The sequence below is a fragment of the Cannabis sativa genome, chromosome 3 (assembly GCF_029168945.1).
Source record: "Cannabis sativa cultivar Pink pepper isolate KNU-18-1 chromosome 3, ASM2916894v1, whole genome shotgun sequence".
Lineage (NCBI taxonomy): Eukaryota > Viridiplantae > Streptophyta > Magnoliopsida > Rosales > Cannabaceae > Cannabis > Cannabis sativa.
In genome coordinates, this window is record NC_083603.1 from 21,342,393 (window position 1) to 21,363,827 (window position 21,435).

The following is a 21,435-nucleotide window of genomic DNA, read 5'->3' on the forward strand; positions in this document are numbered from 1 at the left end:
TATAGTGTAGAGTTTTTTTGTCAACAGTTGGGAATTCTATCATAATTCTATCATATTGAGTACTACTAATTGTGCTAAGTAATTGACATTGAATCAAAGGCTAGATTTTATTGTTGATAGTGTAAAAAATAGTGTAGAGTTTTTTGTAATATGTGAAATATGTAAGTATTAGAGTTTTTTTTTTTTTCTTTTGTAATAAAATAGATGATTTCTATGCTTTTTATTTCAGAAAAAATTAAATGCCCATCACGCCTGACCCATGTGGTTCTAAATTGTATCCTTAATCTTCCTCACTATTAAATTAAAACGTAGAAAAAAGAACTCGCGAGGCAGCCATTTTATACCAGACTTTCAATCTCAACCCTCAAAATTCAACTTGCTAAAACTGGATTCGAAGTAATCTCAACCGTTGGATCGCACCCACAATTAAATTAAACTAAATGCAAGATAGCGACTTATTATTATCTATTTATATACCAAAATTTCAGATTATTATTAATATTATAATTTTTATAAATAAAAATAAAAATAATTGGAGCATAAATCACCGCCAATGAAAAACAATCAGAACCATCCAATTTAGTCCGTACAGTAAATCCCTCTCCTGTAAACTTGTTCGATCTTTATTCCAGAACTGTATATAAAGAGTACTGAAAGTGCGCCTCTTCCCATATTCGGCTTCAATTCTTTTCCAATACTTGTTCTTCATCCACACTATATATATATAAACAGAAATAAGTACTGGTATACTGTGCTTTGTGATAATCTATCTCACCTAAAACTTTCAACCAAAGGTTTGAGAGCCTTTTTGGATGTATTGGCTCTGAAACTCTCTCAGCTGATTGGGTGAGTTGTTTTTCTTATACTTTTCTGATTTGTATATTGCTGAATTATTATTCTGGGTGATGAAAACTATGTTGAATTATTTGCTGGGTTTGTCCTATTTTCCCATATTTAATCAAGATTTTAATGGGTTGGTAAGGATTTTTATTGGTTGATAGCAGTCCACTTATTACTCGTAGAATTGGGATTTTCTTCCTTGAGATCGATCGACTGAGTATATATGAGTATTCATAATCAATTATATCGGCATAGAGAATGGATTAAGTTTTCTTACTGGTATGTATTGCTTTTTCTTCAATATAATATATGTATATATATAAATAATTTGATAAAAGTAAAACTGGACTAGTTTGGACCTGTTTTATTGAGGACATGTTAGTTTTAAAGTTGGGGAGGAACACCCTATCATTTGATGTTAATATTGAATTTTAATTTGCCGTATCCTTAGGCGCCTTTTAGGCAGAGTATATAAATATATTTGTTTATTTATTTTGTAAAGTTTCTTAATGATGGAAACCGATTTAAAGGAGCTTAATAATTTTGATTTTGTTTATGAAAAGGATCTTTATCAGGAATTAGGTATTCTTTATTTGTATTTCTGGTCAAGCTTTTCAAGCTTTCATCAGCTATAGTAGACCTTTATTTATTTGTAATGCAAATAAATTATTTTTCTGTGGGCTATTGCAATTGTTGACCACAGAAAAGTTTTAATGCATATAAGTAGAAAAACAGGTTTTGAGTTCAACCTTAGAATTTTTGTGTATATTAAATTTCTAAATTGAATTGGTTTGGAACAATTTACGTTCACTGCATGCTTTAAAAAATTATAAATGTTTTGTTAATAAAATTTCGGTCGAAATCTCCACTTCGTAATTCATGGTACAAAGTACTCTTCTTTAAGTCAAACTGCTTATTAAATATATTTAAGGTCCCATTTAATATTTGTTAATTTGTTAGCTCAATAACAAACATTTAGGGCCCGTTTGGTTGGTAGTAATGGGCCATAAAGGAATGGAATGGAATACTAATTGGCCTGATTATTTTGTTTGGTTGAAAAATAACAATTTTGGAATAGAATTCCATAGTAATGCTATTCCTCCAAACTAATGGAATTGCTATTCCATTTTTTATTTGGTGGAATTATAATTCCATTCCAGCAGATATCTCTCCTCCATGGCCCCCAACAAACCCTAACCCTAGAAAACTGAAGATTAACCATTGTGACCATCTTCTTCCTCTTCTTCGATCGATCGGACTCTGCAAGTGCCGGGGTAGCGTTGCCAGAGGTAACTCCCTCTCTCTCTCTCTCCATTCTCTGGTTTGGTGGTGCCGCCATTGTATTATGGTTTTTTGGTTATTTTTGGTTAGTAAGCTTTGCCATAGAAACTTATGACACAGGTTCCTCTAGTTTTCTTCCTTCTTGCGCACCAATCTATATTTGAGTTTCCTCAATCTATATATGAGTTTTGTTTCTACACTTTCAATACTTTCTGTTTTGGCTCAGTTCTTTTTTTTTTGTTCCTTTTCAATTGTGAATCAATTTGTTTGAATTTGTAGATGTTAGGTTACATATGCTTTAGTTTTAATCTCATCATGGGTTATTCAGAATTATAACTTTAGGGTTATCTATCGACAAAACAGAAGCTCTTCCATACTTGTTGATGAGGAGAGTTAAGAGAAACTATAAACAACCATATGTGCATTGGCAACTTTGTTGAATTTGCCTTTTTGTCTCTTCGGTAATAGTTTTTTTTTTAAAAATATAAATTAATTTTTTTTTTTTTAAAAAAATATATATAAGTTGAATATATATAATTTAATTTTTTAATCATGTTTTAAAAATAATAGTATTTTTGTTCAAAATTAATTTATTCCATTCCATTATATAGTCAACCAAACATAAGAATTGTATTCAATTATTGATTCCATAAATCTAACCAAACAACCTAATCCTATTCCTATTCTTATTCCATTACCATTCCTATTCTTATTCCTATTCTTATTCCTATTCCTATTCCATTGCTTTCATTACCTCTATATCACCCTTTTTGGTTCTTTTCTCACTAACTCATCTCAACGCTGCTACCCTAGAAACATCATCAACCCCTTAAGTACTGCTGATCGGAGGGGAAGAATTCCGATTGCGGGGCTGCTGAGTATAGCTCATTCAGCTGTCGAATTCGGCTTCATTACCACCTGCGCTTCACTCATTGGCCGGATAAACAATTACTTCACTAAGTATGGTTCTTACACTGCTAATTAGGATTGGTTCCGGAACAAGGTTCTAAGGAGGAGTGGATAGGGAACAACGGTTCTTTCGTTGTAGCTTTCATCTATTTCTAGTTTCTTTTTTTCCGTTTTTCTTAATTTTTTATTTTGTTTCTGTTTTTTTATATGGTTATATTTTTGTTATTTTATCTATATTCTCTGATCAGAAATTAAATCAATCTCTGTTTTATTTTTTAAACGAATTGAGATATGAGATTATCAGTACCCCTGTGAAAAATAGTTCAGAAGAAGAGCATTAGTTAATGGTTTTGAAACTAATATACTGATTTGGTTCTTTTGTGCTGTAATCATATTTTGAATATATAAACTAACTATGTAGGGGTGATTTCATACCTATTGTTTTGCTGAAATTAATTTCAGATTCTAACAATTGGCAAAAGTTTCTGTGTGGATGCAATTTTTCAGTATGCATTGTTCTCTTTTAGTAAGCGAATGGTTGAATCTTTCTGTGTCAGGATGCAACTGTTCACTATGTATTGTTTTTAAGTAATTCACAACTCTGCTAAAGTTTTTTTTTTTTTTGGAAAAATTCTATCAAAACGCAGCAAATAACGTTAGATAGGTAAGATTGATTTGTCTTACAGCAACTGACAAGTATATCTAAAGTTCTCTACTTGTGTTTTCAGTTGATATCCAGTCTTGTCAGATCAAGCTAAATTTGTCTATGCATTTAGCATAAGATTGTCGCCTGTTATTTGGTGCAAGCGCTGTTGAATAAGTTAAAAATTTAAATAAGCAATTTGGATATGGAAAGTAGAAGACAGTCTCGGAACTTGTCATGTGAACAAGATACGTTGAGGTAACTTATTTCTGCTTATTAATAATTAGAGAACCTTAGCATACCAAAGTGAGGCTAGAGTTTCCATTATTCAATATGTTATTCTTATTACTTTTTCTTGCTTTTGGTAGTTTTGGAGATAATGACAGCAATGCTTTGATCTTGCAAAGTAAGAAAAAGAACAAAAGGAAGGGCATGGTATATCCCTTGTAACACCTTGATCTTATTACCAAAAAGTGTTTTCTTTCTTTTTCTAATCTTATGAGGAATGTTTTTTAGGGGTGTGAAGAAATCAAGGCAAACCCAGCTCCTAAATTGAGCAAATCTCAAAAAAAGAAGATGAAAAAGTTGGAGGTGTGATTTTCCATCATTTTGCACATGTGGGTTCACTTGGATTGTTGTTGTAATTATGTGTAATGATTTGCTTGTGGTTTGTGTAGGAAGAGAAGGAAAAAGCACTTTTGCTAACAAAAAGTTTGGAGACTTTACAGTAAGGATTATCCTTTTTACTCATAGAATTTATAATTACACTCTCTTTTTTACATCCCTTGTGAATGGCTTGTTGATGATGAATTTTGTAGGAAATACACAATTCCCGATGGTGCATATACTCTTCTAAAGTCATCTAGAAACATTGGTCAGGTTTGTCTTTGTTGCATATGTTTAACAATGTAACAAAATCATGATGGAACAATTATCTTATCCAGTTTATCATTTGTAGGTTGAAACTTTCAAGAAAAAACGTAGAATGATAGTTGAAGTTTCCAAAGCTGGCTTCGAAGTTCCGTGTAGTGTGCAACCAGTTTCGAGAAGGGACGATGACAATGTTTCTAGTGAGTGTGAATCTGAGATGGATGAAAGACATTCAAATCAACAATATAACTGGAATGAGATGCAGCCAACAGTAGTAGAAAAAGGATTCCAAAATAATACAAATGTTTCTTTGAGTTCCCCTCAACATCCAGTTGACGATGATGAGCCTATTTTGAGCAATCAACCTGCAGCTGCAGATAGCGGCAAAAGCGCAAGCTTAATGGTATGTAACCATAAATTTATAGCAAGCTGAATATATATTTGGTTTAATAATACTACATTTACTAGACACAATTTGCTGACTCACAATTAATGATTTTGTAAATTATTTTTATTTCAAAATCTCACCCAGTTCAAGTAGATACACTTTACTTGGGAAATAACAGAGCATCTGCAAGCACAAGTTAATCTTGATTAATATTGTAAACATTGACTTGGATTAAATAATGCTACTTTTCATGTGAAGCTTTATACGCTTTGTCCGAGGCAGTAGAACTCTAATAGTGCTAGTTTTTTTTTTTTTTTGCTTTTTATTTTATGATGATTTCACTTTAATTGAATCTTGGCAGGTTGACTTAGTGCCAGGCAGGTCAATGGAGAGCACAAAAGTCAGTCTCAGTAATACAAAACCAACTGTAGTGCATGTATCCAGGCCAGATGAGGTTGAGAAAAAGAGGAAGGATCTACCAATTGTCATGATGGAGCAGGAAATAATGGAAGCTATCAATGATCATCTAACTGTTATTATATGTGGAGAGACTGGGTGTGGTAAAACAACACAAGTTCCTCAGGTGAGGAATGGATTTTTATGCAAGACCTGAATTTCCACTTGAAAATTCCAAGCTTCTAATTGTTTTTTCTTTCGCACTTTTCAGTTTCTTTATGAAGCTGGTTTTGGTTCAAAACAATATGTTGCTCGTGGTGGTGCTATTGGTGTAACACAACCACGCCGTGTTGCTGTTCTTGCCACTGCTAAGAGAGTGGCATATGAACTTGGTCTATCTTTGGGTAAACAAGTTGGGTTTCAAGTGAGGTATGACAAGAAGATTGGCCAAAATTGCTCAATCAAGTTCATGACCGATGGGATTTTACTGCGAGAACTACAGGTTCTTTTATTACCTTATTTTTTTTATACTGTTCTTTTTTCATTTGCACTTATGTCATTTTAGCTTACACGTGTGGTGATTGGTTTAGAAGAGAAATGCATGCAATTTTTTGGTTCAGTAAAATACATGTGAAAATATGACCATAAGCATTGTATTCTGCATTTTTTTTTTTAAAAAAATCCTTTATTTTGCAGAATGATTTTTTGTTAAGGCATTACTCAGTCATAGTTCTGGATGAGGCTCACGAGAGAAGCTTGAATACAGACATTCTGATTGGAATGCTATCACGTGTCATTCAAGGCCGTGAGGTATGGTGTTATGTTTATGTTGTTAGTTGTGTTTAGTTAAGTTTGTGCCTTTGTTTTTTCTTATTTGTGTTACCTATATCATCAAACAGAAAATATATGCACAACAACAAAAATTAATGCTGTCGGGGCAAACTATAAGTCCTGAAAATCAGGTCTTTCCTTTAAAAGTTGTGCTGATGAGTGCTACTTTGCGAGTGGAGGACTTCATTTCTGGTAATAGGTTATTTTGTGTTCCTCCACCTGTGCTTGATGTTCCTACGAGACAGTTTCCAGTCACTACACACTTCTCAAAAAGAACAGAGATTGTGGATTATATTGGCCAAGCATACAAAAAAGTCTTAGCTATTCACAAGAATCTTCCACAAGGAGGTATATTGGTGTTTGTCACTGGGCAGAGAGAAGTAGAGTATTTGTGCCAAAAGCTACGTAGAGCTTCAAAAGAACTGATTATGAAAGCATCCAAAGAAAGTGTTGAGGCTGATCCAACAGACACTGATATTAAATCTGTTGGTGGAATAAGCATGGAAGAGATTAATGATGCTTTTGATACTCGTGGAAATTCAACACAGGAGCAAACCGACGTGTTTAGCTTAAATGATGGTGATCAATGCAATATGGATGAGGATGAGTTGGATTTTTCATATGAATCAGAAACTGATAGTGACTTGGAATTTGATGGTGAAAATGAAAATTCACTGGGAGAGAAATCATCAGAAATTGACTCCACACTTGTGTTGGGAGATAATGGGAACCTTGATTCATTGAAAGCTGCTTTTGATGCTTTATCAGGACAGACTGCATCAAAGGCTAAATCTAATGGGCAAAAACCTGAATTTGCTAATCAGGAATCTTGCTTAGAGCAATCCAATCCTAACAAGGTGAGCACAAATGGAGCCAGAAATGGTTTTTGTGTTGGTGGTCTGTGTGTTCTTCCCCTGTATGCCATGTTGCCTGCAGCAGCACAGTTACGTGTATTTGAAGATGTCAAAGAAGGCGAGAGGCTTGTTGTTGTGGCAACAAATGTGGCTGAAACCTCTTTAACTATTCCTGGAATAAAGTATGTTGTTGATACAGGAAGAGAGAAAGTGAAAAATTACAACTCTTCCAGCGGCATGGAATCATATGAAATTCAGTGGATAAGTAAGGCATCAGCTGCTCAACGTGCAGGAAGAGCCGGAAGAACTGCTCCAGGTCATTGTTATCGTCTATATTCTTCTGCAGTGTTCAACAATATATTTCATGAGTTTTCGCTGGCCGAAATATTAAAAGTACCTGTTGATGGTGTCGTTCTTCTCATGAAATCCATGCGTATTGATAAGGTGTGTTAGTGTTCTACACCATACTTCTAATATTCAAGCTGTTACTTATTGTTTATGCAAATGAATTTTAATGAGATATGTACAAGGTGCAAATAAAATTTTGTTTTACCAGCTATACCACTTCTACTTTTTGTTCATGGTGATCTGATTGTGTATCCTCGTAGGTTGCCAATTTTCCATTCCCAACTCCTCCTGAGAAGTCTGCCCTGGTTGAAGCAGAGCGTTGTTTGAAGGTTCTTGAGGCACTTGATAGTGATGGTAAACTGACAGCTTTAGGAAAGGCCATGGCTCGTTACCCCATGAGTCCTCGTCACTCTAGGATGCTCCTTACTGTCATTCAGATAATAAAGAAGAAGAAAAGCGATTCTCGTCCAAATCTTGTTCTAGCATATGCAGTTGCAGCAGCTGCAGCTTTGAGCTTGTCAAATCCTTTTGTCCTACAGTTTGAGGAGAGTCGTACTAATAAAAATGACTTAGAGCAGGAACCAAGTTTCGATGCTTCAGAGAACAACAAAATTACAGATAATAAGCAAGAAAAATTAAGGAAGAAGAAACTCAAAGAAGCTTGTAAGTTGTCTCGGGAAAAATTCTCTAATCCTAGTAGTGATGCAATGTCTGTAGCCTATGCACTGCAGTGTTTTGAGCTTGCTGAAAGTCCAACCGAATTCTGCGATGACTATTGCTTACATCTCAAAACTATGGAGGAAATGTCCAAGTTGAGAAAACAGTTGCTTCGGCTTGTATTTAGTCATAGCAGTGATAGTGATCTTGAGCAAGATTTCTCATGGACGTATGGAACTTTAGAAGACGTAGAACAATCATGGGGCCAGTCCTACAATAAACACCCTCTTTCACTGTATGAGGAAGAGCTCTTGGGTCAAGCTATATGTGCTGGTTGGGCAGATAGAGTTGCTAAACGCTTAAGATTAAATTCAAAGTCATTAGAAGGCGAAGAACGAATTCGTGCAAATCGGTACCAGTCTTGCATGGTTAAAGAATCTGTATTCCTTCATCGTTGGTCGACTGTAGCAAACTCAGCCCCTGAATTTGTAGTTTACAGTGAACTACTACAAACGAAACGACCATACATGCACGGAGTGACGAGGGTGAAATCTGAATGGCTTGTCGAGTATGCTCGTTCTCAATGCACTTTCTCTACACCCTCAGAAGATACCAAACCTTATTACGATCCTAGAACTGACCAAGTATTGCATTATCTCATACCAAGTTTTGGGCCTCATTTATGGGTGCTTTCACCATTTAGCTCACCTATTACTGATAGTAACCAAAGACTTGTAGCCTTTGCTTATGCTTTGCTTGATGGGCAGGTGTTGCCATGCTTAAAAAATGTCAAAAATTTCATGGCAGCTCCTCCTAATAGCATTTTGAGAGTTGAGGCATCAGGACAGAGAAGAGTGGATAATTTAATTGCCAAGTTAAAGAAGAGGTTCATAGATAGCTATGCCAAGTTAAGAAATGTATGGACTGAGAATCCCAGAGAATTATATTCAGAAGTCATGGACTGGTTTCAAGTCAGTTATCGTAAGAATAGTGACAAATTTGAAGGGCTATGGTCGCAAATGCTTTGTGAGGTTAATTTAGAAGTACAGAAACGTTTCCCCAGCAAAAAGTCTAAGAGAACTAAATTAAAATGAAAAAACAATTACAGAATGTTTATGGAAGAGTCATACAGCGTTTTGTAATTCGATTTTTGAGAGAAGAAAATTTTGAAGATGTCTTCTCCAAGTTTTGTATCATGTATTGGCTAGTCTTTTGATTCTCTTAATATTATATTTAATGGAGTAGGCAAGGATTCTCTTTTACACCTTTCGTTTTCAAAGAAGAGTTACAGTTTAACATTACTCATAACTTAAGTAGTCCTTTTCTCTTTATGATAGATATTATTCTCAGTGTGGAGGTAAAATGATTTGTATCTACTTATGACTTCCGAGGTGTGATATCATTTTATAGTGTGCAAATGAGTTTTATTGAGATGTTTAATTAATTGGGCACTTTAATCACAGTACTGCATCACTGTGTAAACATGCTATTTTATCAACTATAAAATAGTGGGTTGGGTATAAAATTTAGTGAAATTATTTGTCTTAAAACATTTTTTTTTTCAGTGTTCTGTAAGTAATAAAAGTAAAAATAAGTTAGTGGACGTTTTTTTTTTAACCAAAAAATTTAAAATTTAAAATTTATGTATTTATCTATCTTCTACAAGTTTTATTCATTGTTATTTGTTTTCTCAAATTTTTAAATTTTATTTGATTTTTAATTATTTTTTTATTTCATAAAACTTTTCATTTCTTCATCCACACTTTCTATTTAATTAACAACATTTATGTATGAGTATACTAATTAATTAAAAGATAAAAGAAGAAGAAAAAGCAATCATAATATGTCTCTTCACATTATCATATTATCATAGTACTATTATCATTTTTAAGACTAATTAGAATTTTTACCCCTCCGAACTTTGACATGTTCCAAATTATATCCCCTGAATTTTTAAGGTCGTTAAAAATGCCTCCTGAACTATTAAAATTGTTGGATTTAAGGACTTTTGTCTAATTTAAGTAAAAAGAATCTAACATAGATGAAAGTTTAGGGGACATGATTTAGTACATGTTAAAGTTCGAGGGGCATGATTTGGTAGATATCAAAGTCTGGGGAGCATGGTTTAGTACATAAACAATCACTGAAATAGTAAAATTGAATGAAATTACACATAAATCCTTAAATCTAATAATCTTAATAGTTTAGGGGGAATTTTTAACGGCAAAAAAAATTCAGGAGGCATGATTTGGTACATGTTAAAGTTTAGGGGGCAAAAATCCTAATTAGTCTTTTTTTTTTTAAGGACACGTTATTATTATTTAATAATAGTACTACATAATAATAAAAAAAAGTTAAATAGTTTTGGAAAATTCTACAATACACCCCTTAAAATGGATACATTGATGCATCCTTGTCTGTTTTAGCACCCGAAATAATTTTTTAGTCAATTTTTTTCCCATGGTCATGTACGTTATAGTTATTTAAGATATCCTGCAAAATTTTAAGAAATTTGGAAAAGTTTAACACGTCGAAAACTACGTTCAAACAGTATGTTGCACGCGTGACTATTTTATTTTATACGCATGTAAAATAGACTGTTTGAACATTATTTTCTATATTGTAAATTATTCAGAATCTCTAAAAATTTTGTAGGTTATCTTAAATAACTATAACATACATGAATATGAAAAAAAAATTAGACTAACAAATTCGTCTGGAGGACGAAACAAGTCAAGGGTGTATCAGTACATCCTTTTTAAGGAGGTGCATTGTAGAATTGCCCAATAGTTTTAGTTTAGGTAATTTCTCATTTTTATGTATAATTATTTATAAGATAGTTATGTGATGATTTAATATATATATATAAATATATATATAAATTTAGAGTTTTATTTACACCTCATTTAATAGTTTTTATTTTATATAAAATATATATTTAGTTAATACAATTTTTTTAAAAGAAATTCGTCTTTTTCATATTCTTGAAAATATACTAAGAAAATAAAAACTAAATTATATTTTAAAATAAAATATATATATATAAAAAAATTTATTAAAAAATACACATAATTCAAAAAAAAAAAATTATGATGTAATATAATTAAAATAAGCAAAGGAACTAACACAAAATAATGTGAAGAAAAGTTTTAGAAAAACATTAAGACAAATTTTTTAAAATTATTTTTCAGTTTATTTTTTTTTAATATTAGGATATACTTATAAACTATAATTGTGTGTGGTGCAAATAAAATTTTCCTATAAATATAAGATAAGTTACACAAACATAACTTTATAAATAATTTTTTCAAAAAAATTTATAAATTCCTCAGTATCAATTTTTTTATATATATATTTTTAAAAAATTATAATTAAATAAATAAATATGATATTAAGTATTTATATATATCTTTATACATTAAAAGTGCCTATTTAACGGCATTTCTTGGTTTAACAGAATATACTTAAAAATAAAAAGAATATTCTGTTAAATTTAACGATTAGGTTTGATCTCCCGTTAACAAATAAACCTAATAATTAAACCAAAAAATTAAACAATTTTTTAAATATTAATAATCTCTTTTTAAATTAAAAAAATCATCTTAACCATATATCTCTCTAACAAACCTATCTTGGGAGAATATTAATAATTTTTTTTTATTTATTTTTTAAAAAAATCTTTATTTTTTTTTATTCCGATGCATAATGTGATTTAATTGCTTTATTAATTTCTTTTCTATTCTAATGTGAAGAAATTTTTGGCAATAGAGAGTCATCAAATGTAGTCCAAGTGTTTGCACTCCATAATCTATATATCTATCTATAATATAGGTCAATACTCTTTTTTTTAACCTATTGATTATACACGTATAATTATTAATTTTAATTGATGATAAAATTTAATTTTTCTATTTTTCTATTATATAAGGATAACTATTTTTTTTTATTGTTATTATTTTTTTCACTATGATGTTTGTAGATTGTTAGGTTATTTTTAGTATTAATTTTAGATTAAGTTTAGTATATTTTTAATTGAGTTTTAATCGTGTTTGGAGCATTTTTACCCTTGTTATCTTTTATTTTTGCAGATTTAAAATAGAAGAAGATTAGAAAAAATATCAGAGAAAAAGATGGGAAAAAGATAAAAATATCATGATATTTAAAATAGAAAAAACTGTGCAAGAAAATAAAGTTGAAACTTCAAGCTTGAATTCGACTGTCTTCTGATTGGATTTTGGAAAAAGTCAAAACATAAAAGTTCTAGATCTCTCTTTTATCTTTCCGGAACATCTTGAATCGTCCAATTCCGAGCAATATTGAGAGAGTTCTGTCCAAAATACTATCAGTCGACGCAGCAGAAAAATCACTTCCAACACGGGTCGCGGCATGGCTTTAGCATGCCGCGGCCCGCCTCCCTAAACAGCACAAAAATCGTATTTTTCTCTCACGTGCGTGTTGGGGGTTTCCTAGTTCGAATAGGCATTTAACATGTGCGTTTTTCCATCTTTTTAGGCCCTGAATGCCTATATAAAGAGCAGAAGAGAGTGGATTTCAGTGAAGCAATTTCAGAGAGAAAAAAAGTGAGAGTTCAGATACAGAGTAGAGAGATCAACTGCAATACTGAAGACATACTGCTCAGGATTTTTCAGCATTCTTTTTTTCTTCTCTTCTTTATTTTTCATCTCTTTTCTATCAGTTAATATGTGTATTTGTGCTTCATTGAACATGAGTAACTAAACACTTTAATTAGGGTTAGATGGATATTGTTTGATATTGTTTATGGTTTTAATATGATTAATTTCCCCCCTAATTTCTATGTATTCTATTTTATTTGTGCTTAATTACTTTTAATTGTCTGGCCACCAATTAACTGTTTATGATTTTGATGCGAGATCTGACAAGTGAGTGTCAAATATGCTATAGTAGAATAGAACTGAATTTCGATATAGGACGAGAGTACCTATATGGTTTAGATAGCTTATAGGGTTTCTGTGTTTAATGCCTGTTGCATGTTAAATTTATCACGAGAGTAGAAAGTTTGCATGTAATTGAGGTTTATATATCTGAGAAGACTATAAATTACCTTAGTAAACCTGCTATTGCATAGGAATTAATTATTAGGAAAATAATCATATTAGACCATATTCAATAAAAACAATTGAAATCGACACCCTAGTTTATTAACTATTAATTTTCTCGAATCGTTGCTTCCAACTCTTTTTCTTATACTTCATTATTTTTCCTATCTTTTATTTAATCAAATAGAAGTAAAAGTTTGATTTTAACGTACTTAACTCCACTCCCTGTGGGATCGACCTCACTCCTAGTGAGTCTACTACTTGAAACGATACGTACACTTGCGTGTGCTAAATATCGCAACATAGATATTTTTTTTTGACTAAATAATTATTAAATATTAAATAGATTAATTAAAAATATCTAAATCATATACTATTTAAATTTAAATTTGATTAGATTTAATTCTGTATCTACTTTCTCATTATTTGTAATTGTTCTAAATCTGATCGTGCAAACTTATATATTAAACACAATACTCCACCTTGAAACCGTTCTCTGTTTTTTTTTTCTTTCTTATTGGTTGGTGTTAATTCGGCCGATGATTTAAGTGTCATGGTTTAGCAGAAATACTACTTCTATCTTTGTGTGATTGCAGATATACCACTTCTGTCATTGACCCACTTTTTAGCTTTATAAATGCAGATGTTCATATAATATTAACACTTTACAGAATATTTATAGATATAAACTTACATTACAATGCTATGTTAAAAATAGAACTAAATAGAATAATCTACTACTCCAATAATAAATTTATTTACAATATAATTACACTAATATTATTTTTAATACATTATTAAATAATATTTCAAATATAAATATTTAATTTTTTCAAATAAAAAATTTGAAATCTTTAAAAATAAAATATATTCAAAATCTTAAAAAGACTAAAATCTTAAATAAAACTATCAATACGTGGCTCGGCACGTACATTCACCTAGTATATATATCATATATGTATATATATAAATGTTTCAACGGCTTTGTTTCCTAGTGTAAAATAATTTGGAAACAAGATATAAAGAAAATATGTAATACATTTTATGAGTGTTTTGGTAACTCTTTTGTTTGTTTTTGAATCTAGGAAAATTTTTTAATTTTTTTTATTATAGTGTACTTATAGTTATTTAGGATTATTTGTAAATTTTAATTTTTTTTTTAAATATTTTACAATACCAAAAATAAGGATCAAATAGTTGTTTACCACACGTATAAGAAAAAACAGTCAAGCGTGCAACAAAATATTTGAATCTTATTTTTGATATTATAAATTATTCACAATTTTTTGAAAATTTACAGGTTCGTACACAATTATGAAAAAAAAAATTACACTAAAAAACTCATATATGTCGAAACAGATAGGGATCTACCGAAATGTCCCTGTAAGGGGCGCACTATAGACTTACTGTTGGATTAAAATTCTCAATATGGGCTCATATGTATTGGTGTATTGCTACTTGAAGTTTGACCCAAATAAAGTGATTATTTTAGTAATTGTGGGTCATGGGTATTAAATTGTCATGGGCTGTAGATACCTTAAGATATATTTTTAATTTATTGATGGACTAAATTAAAAATACTTAAAATTAATAAGCTAGCTATGAGGTTATATATTGGTAGTGGTCCCCAAGAAATAAGAGATATTCTATTCTCATCTTTCTCCATCAAAAGAGAAAATTAGAAAATTCTAAATCTTGTTTTTTTGGAAGATCATTACCCAAAATCACCACAAAGGTCATCTCTATTAGATGGATTAAGATCATCACTATCTATGGATTAAGATACGCTTCCATTATTTGAGTTATTCTCTTTGAATCAACAAATATATTATTTAGATTTATGTTTATATGCTTATAATAATATTGAATATGTTTATTTATAGAATTGAATCTTGTTATTGCATATTTTATGAGTGAAAGAATTCTAACAAGTGATTTCAAAACCACATTTAATTGATTATTTGATGGTTTAAGATTTATATTCAAAATATTTGGGAATTTTTTTAATCTGTAAAATTTTGGGGTGTGATTCTTTGATACATATTTATTTAGATTTTGATTATAAATTCACTAAAGATTATTTTGGTTCTTCACTATTGAGTTCATTATATATATTTTCATACTTGTCTTTTGATTGATTCTTTGATTTTACCATTATAATATACGTATTTGTTGTGAATATTTGATTCAACACTATTTGATAATTTTTACAGAAGATTTATTCACTAAAGTAATTGAGTTTCGTTATTAATAAAGTTAATCACTTTCTCATTTAAATCGTTTCCTAATAGTCTCATACCCACAAATTAAAATCACTTGGTTAATAAGGGATTATGAAATTCCAAAATTAACAAATGAAATTGAGGATTGGGGTATTTGTTGAAGAAGCAAGAAATGAGAGAAGGTGATGAGGAGTGGTTGTAATTCTTGGAAGGAATGCTATTAAAATGGGTAATCCAAACAAAGTAGACAACATCCTTTCCAACAACACCTATTGAAAAACACTCAGCAACACCTGCTAAACCAACGTTTGTTCAACAAACAAGAGCTGGTGGAACTCTAACAAAACATGCATAATTATAAGACTACACTTGTCATATTCAAACTAAGGCCCCAAATACCTCTTACCCCATTGCCAATTACCTATCTTACAACAAGTTATCTCTAAAATTTTGAGCAGTCATCCTTGCAACTCAACTAATAGAACCAAAATCTTATGCTTAAGTGTAAAGACCACTTAGCTTTAATTTAAAAATTAGCAGATAATTAGGGTTTAATTATGAAAATTATTTATTAATTTTAAATTATTAATTTATAGTGATTTATTTGAATTCAGAATGCATTTTATATGTCATATATAGAAATTTCATAATTTTGCATGTTTAGTGCCGACAACATTAGAACGCGGTGTTTGGCTATTAGAATCACATCTTAGTATTTTTAGTATAGCGGGACGATATAGTTAGACATTGGGAGTGTCGAGAATAGTCGGAAATTTAGAATTTTCCAAAATACCCTTTAGTGCCTTCTAAACCCTTTTAGTGTGGGAGGGGCAAAATGGTCATTTTTCCCCATATGCTTTTGTCTTTAGTGAGTTGAATTGGGTTATTTTAAGTTGATTTATTTGATTTATGTTGGCTGAAAATTAATTTATCAAAAAGAAAGAAAATGATTAATTTACTTCATTTTAACAAAACTAAGGAAAAACCAATTTTCACTCTCAAACTCTCTCTCTTTTTCGAACCCTTAGAGAAGCTAGGGTTTGTCTTTTTCTTCCTCAATTCAAGCTTGTTGCAGCTAGGTTCTTGTGTTCTTGAGCCAAGGTAAGTTCTTAGCTCCAATCTTTTTAGTTTCTTGAATTGTAAGAAAATGGAGTTTTGCATGAAATGTTGTTTTGCTTGCTGTTCTTGTTGCTGTTGTTGGATTATGTTTTTAGTAGCTATATTATGATGGTATAGGTTAATTTGAGCAGGTTCTAGTGGGTGTTAGTTAGATTTAACCAAATTTTGAGTTTTGAACTCAAACTTGGAGCTTTAATGGTGGTTTTTGTTTCTGAGCATGTTAGTTGGTTTTGTTGCTTGGGATTTGATCTTTAGGATGCTTAGAACAGGTCTGGAAGGTTTCATGTGGATTGGGGTTGTTTTGGTTGAGTTAGAATTTTTAACCTTTCCTGCACTGAACCAGAATTCCAGTTCAGGGGGACCTGTAGGAACTGAAATTCCGGTTGGTCCCCAGGAAACCCCTCAGAACCGGAATTCCGGTTGGAGCAATTTTGGGAACCCTAGTTTTTCCCATTTTTGTGTTGTTTAGGGTATTTCCATGTTATTTATCAATAGGAAAACTTTTAGTTTCAAGTTTAAGTCCCCGGAAAGTGATTTAGCGTGTCACTTACCTGTACTGTGATTGATGTGATTTAGGAGCCTGTAATTCGCCGAGTAGTTGCTCCACTCAGGTTGGCCGACACACCTGAATTCGGAATCAAGATAAGATTAGTATAATATTATGCATATATTTATACATGTTTAGCGTACATCTTAGTTGCCGTCAGAATAACATATCAGATATATGTTAGGCAAATCTATAGCCATCAGATTAGCATATCAGGGCAACAGTGAGGTGTACATAGAGTTGCACCAAGATGCTAACAGATATATGCTAGGCTATCAGATAATATGGATTAATTGCTACCACATCAGTACGATTAGAGTACTGAGTATAGGCTGGATTCGCGGTTAGTCATACTTTGTCAAGATCTATCCTGATTCAGTTAGGGTTATGGTTAGGTGTATGGGTGCCTGATTATAACCCGGGATATTAGTATGTTTATTATGTTATGCTTTTCTTACTGAGTTTTTCGACTCACAGTGCTAATGCTATGTGTAGGTAAGGGCAAAGCTAAAGTTGAGGAGCCGTGAGAGCGAGCAGATGAAGATTGTACATGTCGGGGCGGTTAGGCCTGGAGCGTACGATCCTCGGGACATCAGGGCTTTGGTTGTTTTGTCGCTAGGCGACAAGTATTTTGTAAATGTGTAGTAAACTTTTGTAACTGTATTTTGTAAACGGGATCCCGAAAGTTTATAAAAGTGAATGTTATGTTTTAATTAAAGAAGCAAAATTTTACTTATTCACGTTTTCCAATAACCTCGTTGATTAGTAACGAGCTGCACAATACGTTAAAAATCACGCTAACACGCTTATGCTAGTTAGGGTGTTACACTAAGCTTTTAAAGAACATATATGGAACCAGGTAATGGACACTAAAATAGATGCACTAGAGGCCAATGAAATCTGGATTGCTGTCTCCCTCCACCAGGACAACATGTCATCAATAATAAATGGGTCTATAGAATCAAATACAATCTAGATGGCTCTGTCGAGCGCTTCAAAGCTCGGCTAGTAGCAAAAGGCTAAACTCAACAAAAAGGTGTTGATTATTTTAAAACCTATGCCCTTGTAGTTAAATTTAATACCCTCAAGTTGTTGTTTGCCCTTGTTGCAATCAAAAACTGGCATCTCCATCATATGGACATTAATAATGCCCTCCTCCATGGTGATCTTCATGAAGATGTCTACATGAAGTTACCTCAAGGCTACACTCCCAAAGGACCAATTCTAAAAAATGCAATTTGCAAACAACAAAAGAGCCTTTATGGCCTGAAACAGGGCTCAAGGCGGTGGTATGCCAAGCTCAGCACCACATTACTACAACAAAAATTCATTCAATCAAAAAATGATCACTCCCTGTTCATTAGGTACAAAACATGCATCTTCATTGCGCTATTAAACTATGTAGATGATATAGTTACAACTTACAGTCTAGAACAATTGCAACACTTCACATATACACTTGATTCATATTTCAAGCTCAAAGATCTTGGAAGTTTACATTTCTTCCCAGGCCTTGAAATAGCTTTACGTAACAAAGGCATATCTGTCACACAAAGGCCATTCACTTTACCACTATTACAAGAAACTGGCTGCCTAGGCATCAAACCAGTATCAACTCCCATGGAGCTGAATAACACGCTCAACAATGAGATAGGAAAACTCCTAGCTAACCCAACACAATATAGAAGTCTAATTGGCAAACTCATATGCTTCACCATAACTATACCTGCCATTACTCTTTTAGTGAACAAATTGAGTCAATATCTTCAAGCTCCAAGAGAATCAAACCTCCAAGCAGTCAATTGCATACTGTAATATCAAAAAGGCACACCTGGACAAGGACTCTTCTTCTATGCATCCACACACCTGATCCAATACACCTTCAAGCCTTTGTAGATGCAGAGTGGGAATCATGCTTGGACACTAAGCAATCCATCTTAGGTTATTGTGTCTTCCTTGGCCAGTCTCTCATCTCATGAAAGTCCAAAAAATAACAAACAGTATCTCGCTCTTTTGCTGAAGTAGAATACAGAACAATGATCAATGCAGCTTGTGAAGTAACTTGGCTCCATTCCATACTTCATGACTTCGACATCCAAACAAGGCTTCCATCCACATTTTTCTACGACAACAATGCAACAATACACATTTCAAAGAACTCCGTCTACCATGAGCGCACAAAATATGTAGAAATCGACTGTGACTTCTACGAGAGAAAGTCAATAATGGCACCATCAAAATGAACCATGTTCCTTCCAAGTCCAACATAGCTGATATCCTCACCAAGCCTCTATCTCTAACTCACTTTCACAACATTGTGTCCAAGATGAATGTTAAGAATCTATATATTCCATCTTGAGGGGGCCTACTAAACTTAAGTGGACAGTTAGTTATATTAGTTATAGAAAGTTAGTATTTAGTTAGTTGTTTGGTACGACCACCTCTACAATGTATATAAACCCCTTTACTATTGCAATTGTAATCTCAGTTCACTCATAATTCAATATCAATAAGATTCTTCCTTGTTTTCTTTTTCAAAAAACTAATAGAAATTTTTGATATGATATATACATATATGGATGACAGGTCTAAAAAATAAAAATAAAAAACAAATACTAATAGAGAATGATAATAATAATAAAAAAAATTGATTAAATATACATGCTTAGTATCTTTCTCGGTACATATCGTTATTGGTATAATTAAGTATCGGGTCCCATATAATTTAAGAAAATATCTTTTAGAGAATATCGCTAACCAATTGTTGAGCACCACCTATAAAAAGTATTGAGCACTACAAATATCCAATAACAATCTCAAAGAGTAAATAGCTGACTTATATAAAAAAAAAAAAAGTAAACAACTGAAAAGGTTAACTGATTGGCACATTTCATTTATTGACATGTACTTCGGGTTAAAATTCTAATTTGGGCAAATAGAACTTCTCTGGGTATTTATTCATATAGTCTTTTGCGGCTAAACCCTCCAACTATTATTTTACTCGCACTTAACCCTTCAAACTCAAATTTTAGTGGTAAAACCCTCCGAACTACTGAACCGTTAACAAATTTAAGGTGCTGTCTATTTACCACCGTTAACTGCCAGCATGGACAGTTAATGTGTACAATCTTATACACATGACATATTTATAATAATCCACCTATGAAAAATATAACAAATCATTTAAAATTGAAAAAATTATTTAAAAATTTATTAAAAAATAAAATAAAAACTAGTTGCTTAACATAAAAAAGTTCAAAAAATTAATAAAATAATTAAAAAATTACAAATTTTAGAAAAAAAAAAAAAATTCCCCTAACTCTTTCTCTATCTCTCTCTCTCGTACCTACTTTTCTTTGCTCACCTTCTTCATCTTCTTCACCACAACTTAATATTCAAATCCACCAAAAATAAAAATTTCTTCACTCACCACCACAACTCCTTTGTTCTTCTTCTTCCTACCTTCTAGAAATTTATACCTAAGTATACAGTCTATATACATATAAATTTTAAAAATTCAAGCTCCATCCTCACCGTCAGCCATAAACCGTTGAACCTCCATCCTCCCCGCCAGCAACAAACTGTTGAAGCTCCATCCTCTTCGTTAGCCACAAACTAGGTGTTACCTTTTGCAAATGTCGACTTCAAGTTCGTGTATAGTGAAGTACGAGTACGACAAAAAAAGACAATTATGGCAGAGGAGGACGCCAGATGAGCTTTGGGTTCTACGTGAGTTCTTCTTCTCTAGCCCAGATCTTAGAGATCTCACCTAGATTTGGGAGTTCTCGATGATCAAATCTGCTGCTTTTGAGATCCCCGTGAAGCTTCGTGTGGTTTGTCAAAAAATTCATCTACCGACCTCGGTAACTGCACACTATTGTTAATTTGTGGTGGTGATAGTTTTGACTGTGGGGTAGGGATGGTGGTGGTGTTAGGTGGAAGAAGAGAAAGAACATAAGAAAAAAAAAACTCAAATTATGGTTCAACAAAGAAAGAAAAATGAAAATAAATAAATAATTTTTTTTTAATTTTTTAATAATTTTAAAACCCGCCAAGCATTTTTTTTATTTTGAAATAATTTTTTATAGTTTGAAATAATTATATTAGGTGGATCAATATAAATGTGTCATGTGTATAAGATTGTACACGTCAACTGTCCATGCTGTCTGTTAACGGTGGTAAATAGACAACACCTTAAATTTATTAACGGTTTAGTAGTTCGGATGGTTTTACCACTAAAATTTGAGCTTAGAGCATTAACTGTAAGTGAAATAATAGTTGGGAGGATTTACCCACAAAATACTCTTATTCATAGGAAAATTTTACTTTTTGCCCCTAATAAAACCCCTAATATCAAATTTTAGACCCTTCACTAATTTGTACAAAATAATACCATTATTTTCCTAAACTACCCAAAATACCCTTTTATTTAATTTTCCCTCCCTAAATGTC

General features: G+C 32.0%; 1 protein-coding gene across 6 annotated transcripts; it reads left to right on the forward strand.

Moving 5' to 3' along the window:
- The first annotated feature begins 551 nt into the window (after nucleotides 1-551).
- LOC115710297 (ATP-dependent RNA helicase DEAH13) lies at nucleotides 552-9,279 on the forward strand. Of its 6 annotated transcripts, XM_061111764.1 has the most exons (14): nucleotides 561-846; nucleotides 2,004-2,129; nucleotides 2,977-3,081; nucleotides 3,756-3,931; nucleotides 4,042-4,108; nucleotides 4,190-4,264; nucleotides 4,351-4,400; nucleotides 4,492-4,552; nucleotides 4,632-4,946; nucleotides 5,293-5,514; nucleotides 5,599-5,829; nucleotides 6,024-6,137; nucleotides 6,227-7,456; nucleotides 7,621-9,279. In XM_061111764.1, the coding sequence occupies exons 4-14, from the start codon at nucleotides 3,879-3,881 to the stop codon at nucleotides 9,109-9,111; spliced, it is 3,909 nt and encodes a 1,302-aa protein (XP_060967747.1). In that variant the 5' UTR covers nucleotides 561-846; nucleotides 2,004-2,129; nucleotides 2,977-3,081; nucleotides 3,756-3,878; the 3' UTR covers nucleotides 9,112-9,279. The 6 variants fall into 6 exon arrangements, with proteins under 6 accessions (XP_030494521.2, XP_030494519.2, XP_030494522.2 ...); XM_030638661.2 differs by lacking the exon at nucleotides 2,977-3,081 and having other exon boundaries at nucleotides 552-846; nucleotides 2,001-2,129; nucleotides 3,759-3,931; XM_030638659.2 differs by lacking the exon at nucleotides 2,977-3,081 and having other exon boundaries at nucleotides 552-846; nucleotides 3,759-3,931.
- The last annotated feature ends 12,156 nt before the right edge of the window (nucleotides 9,280-21,435 follow it).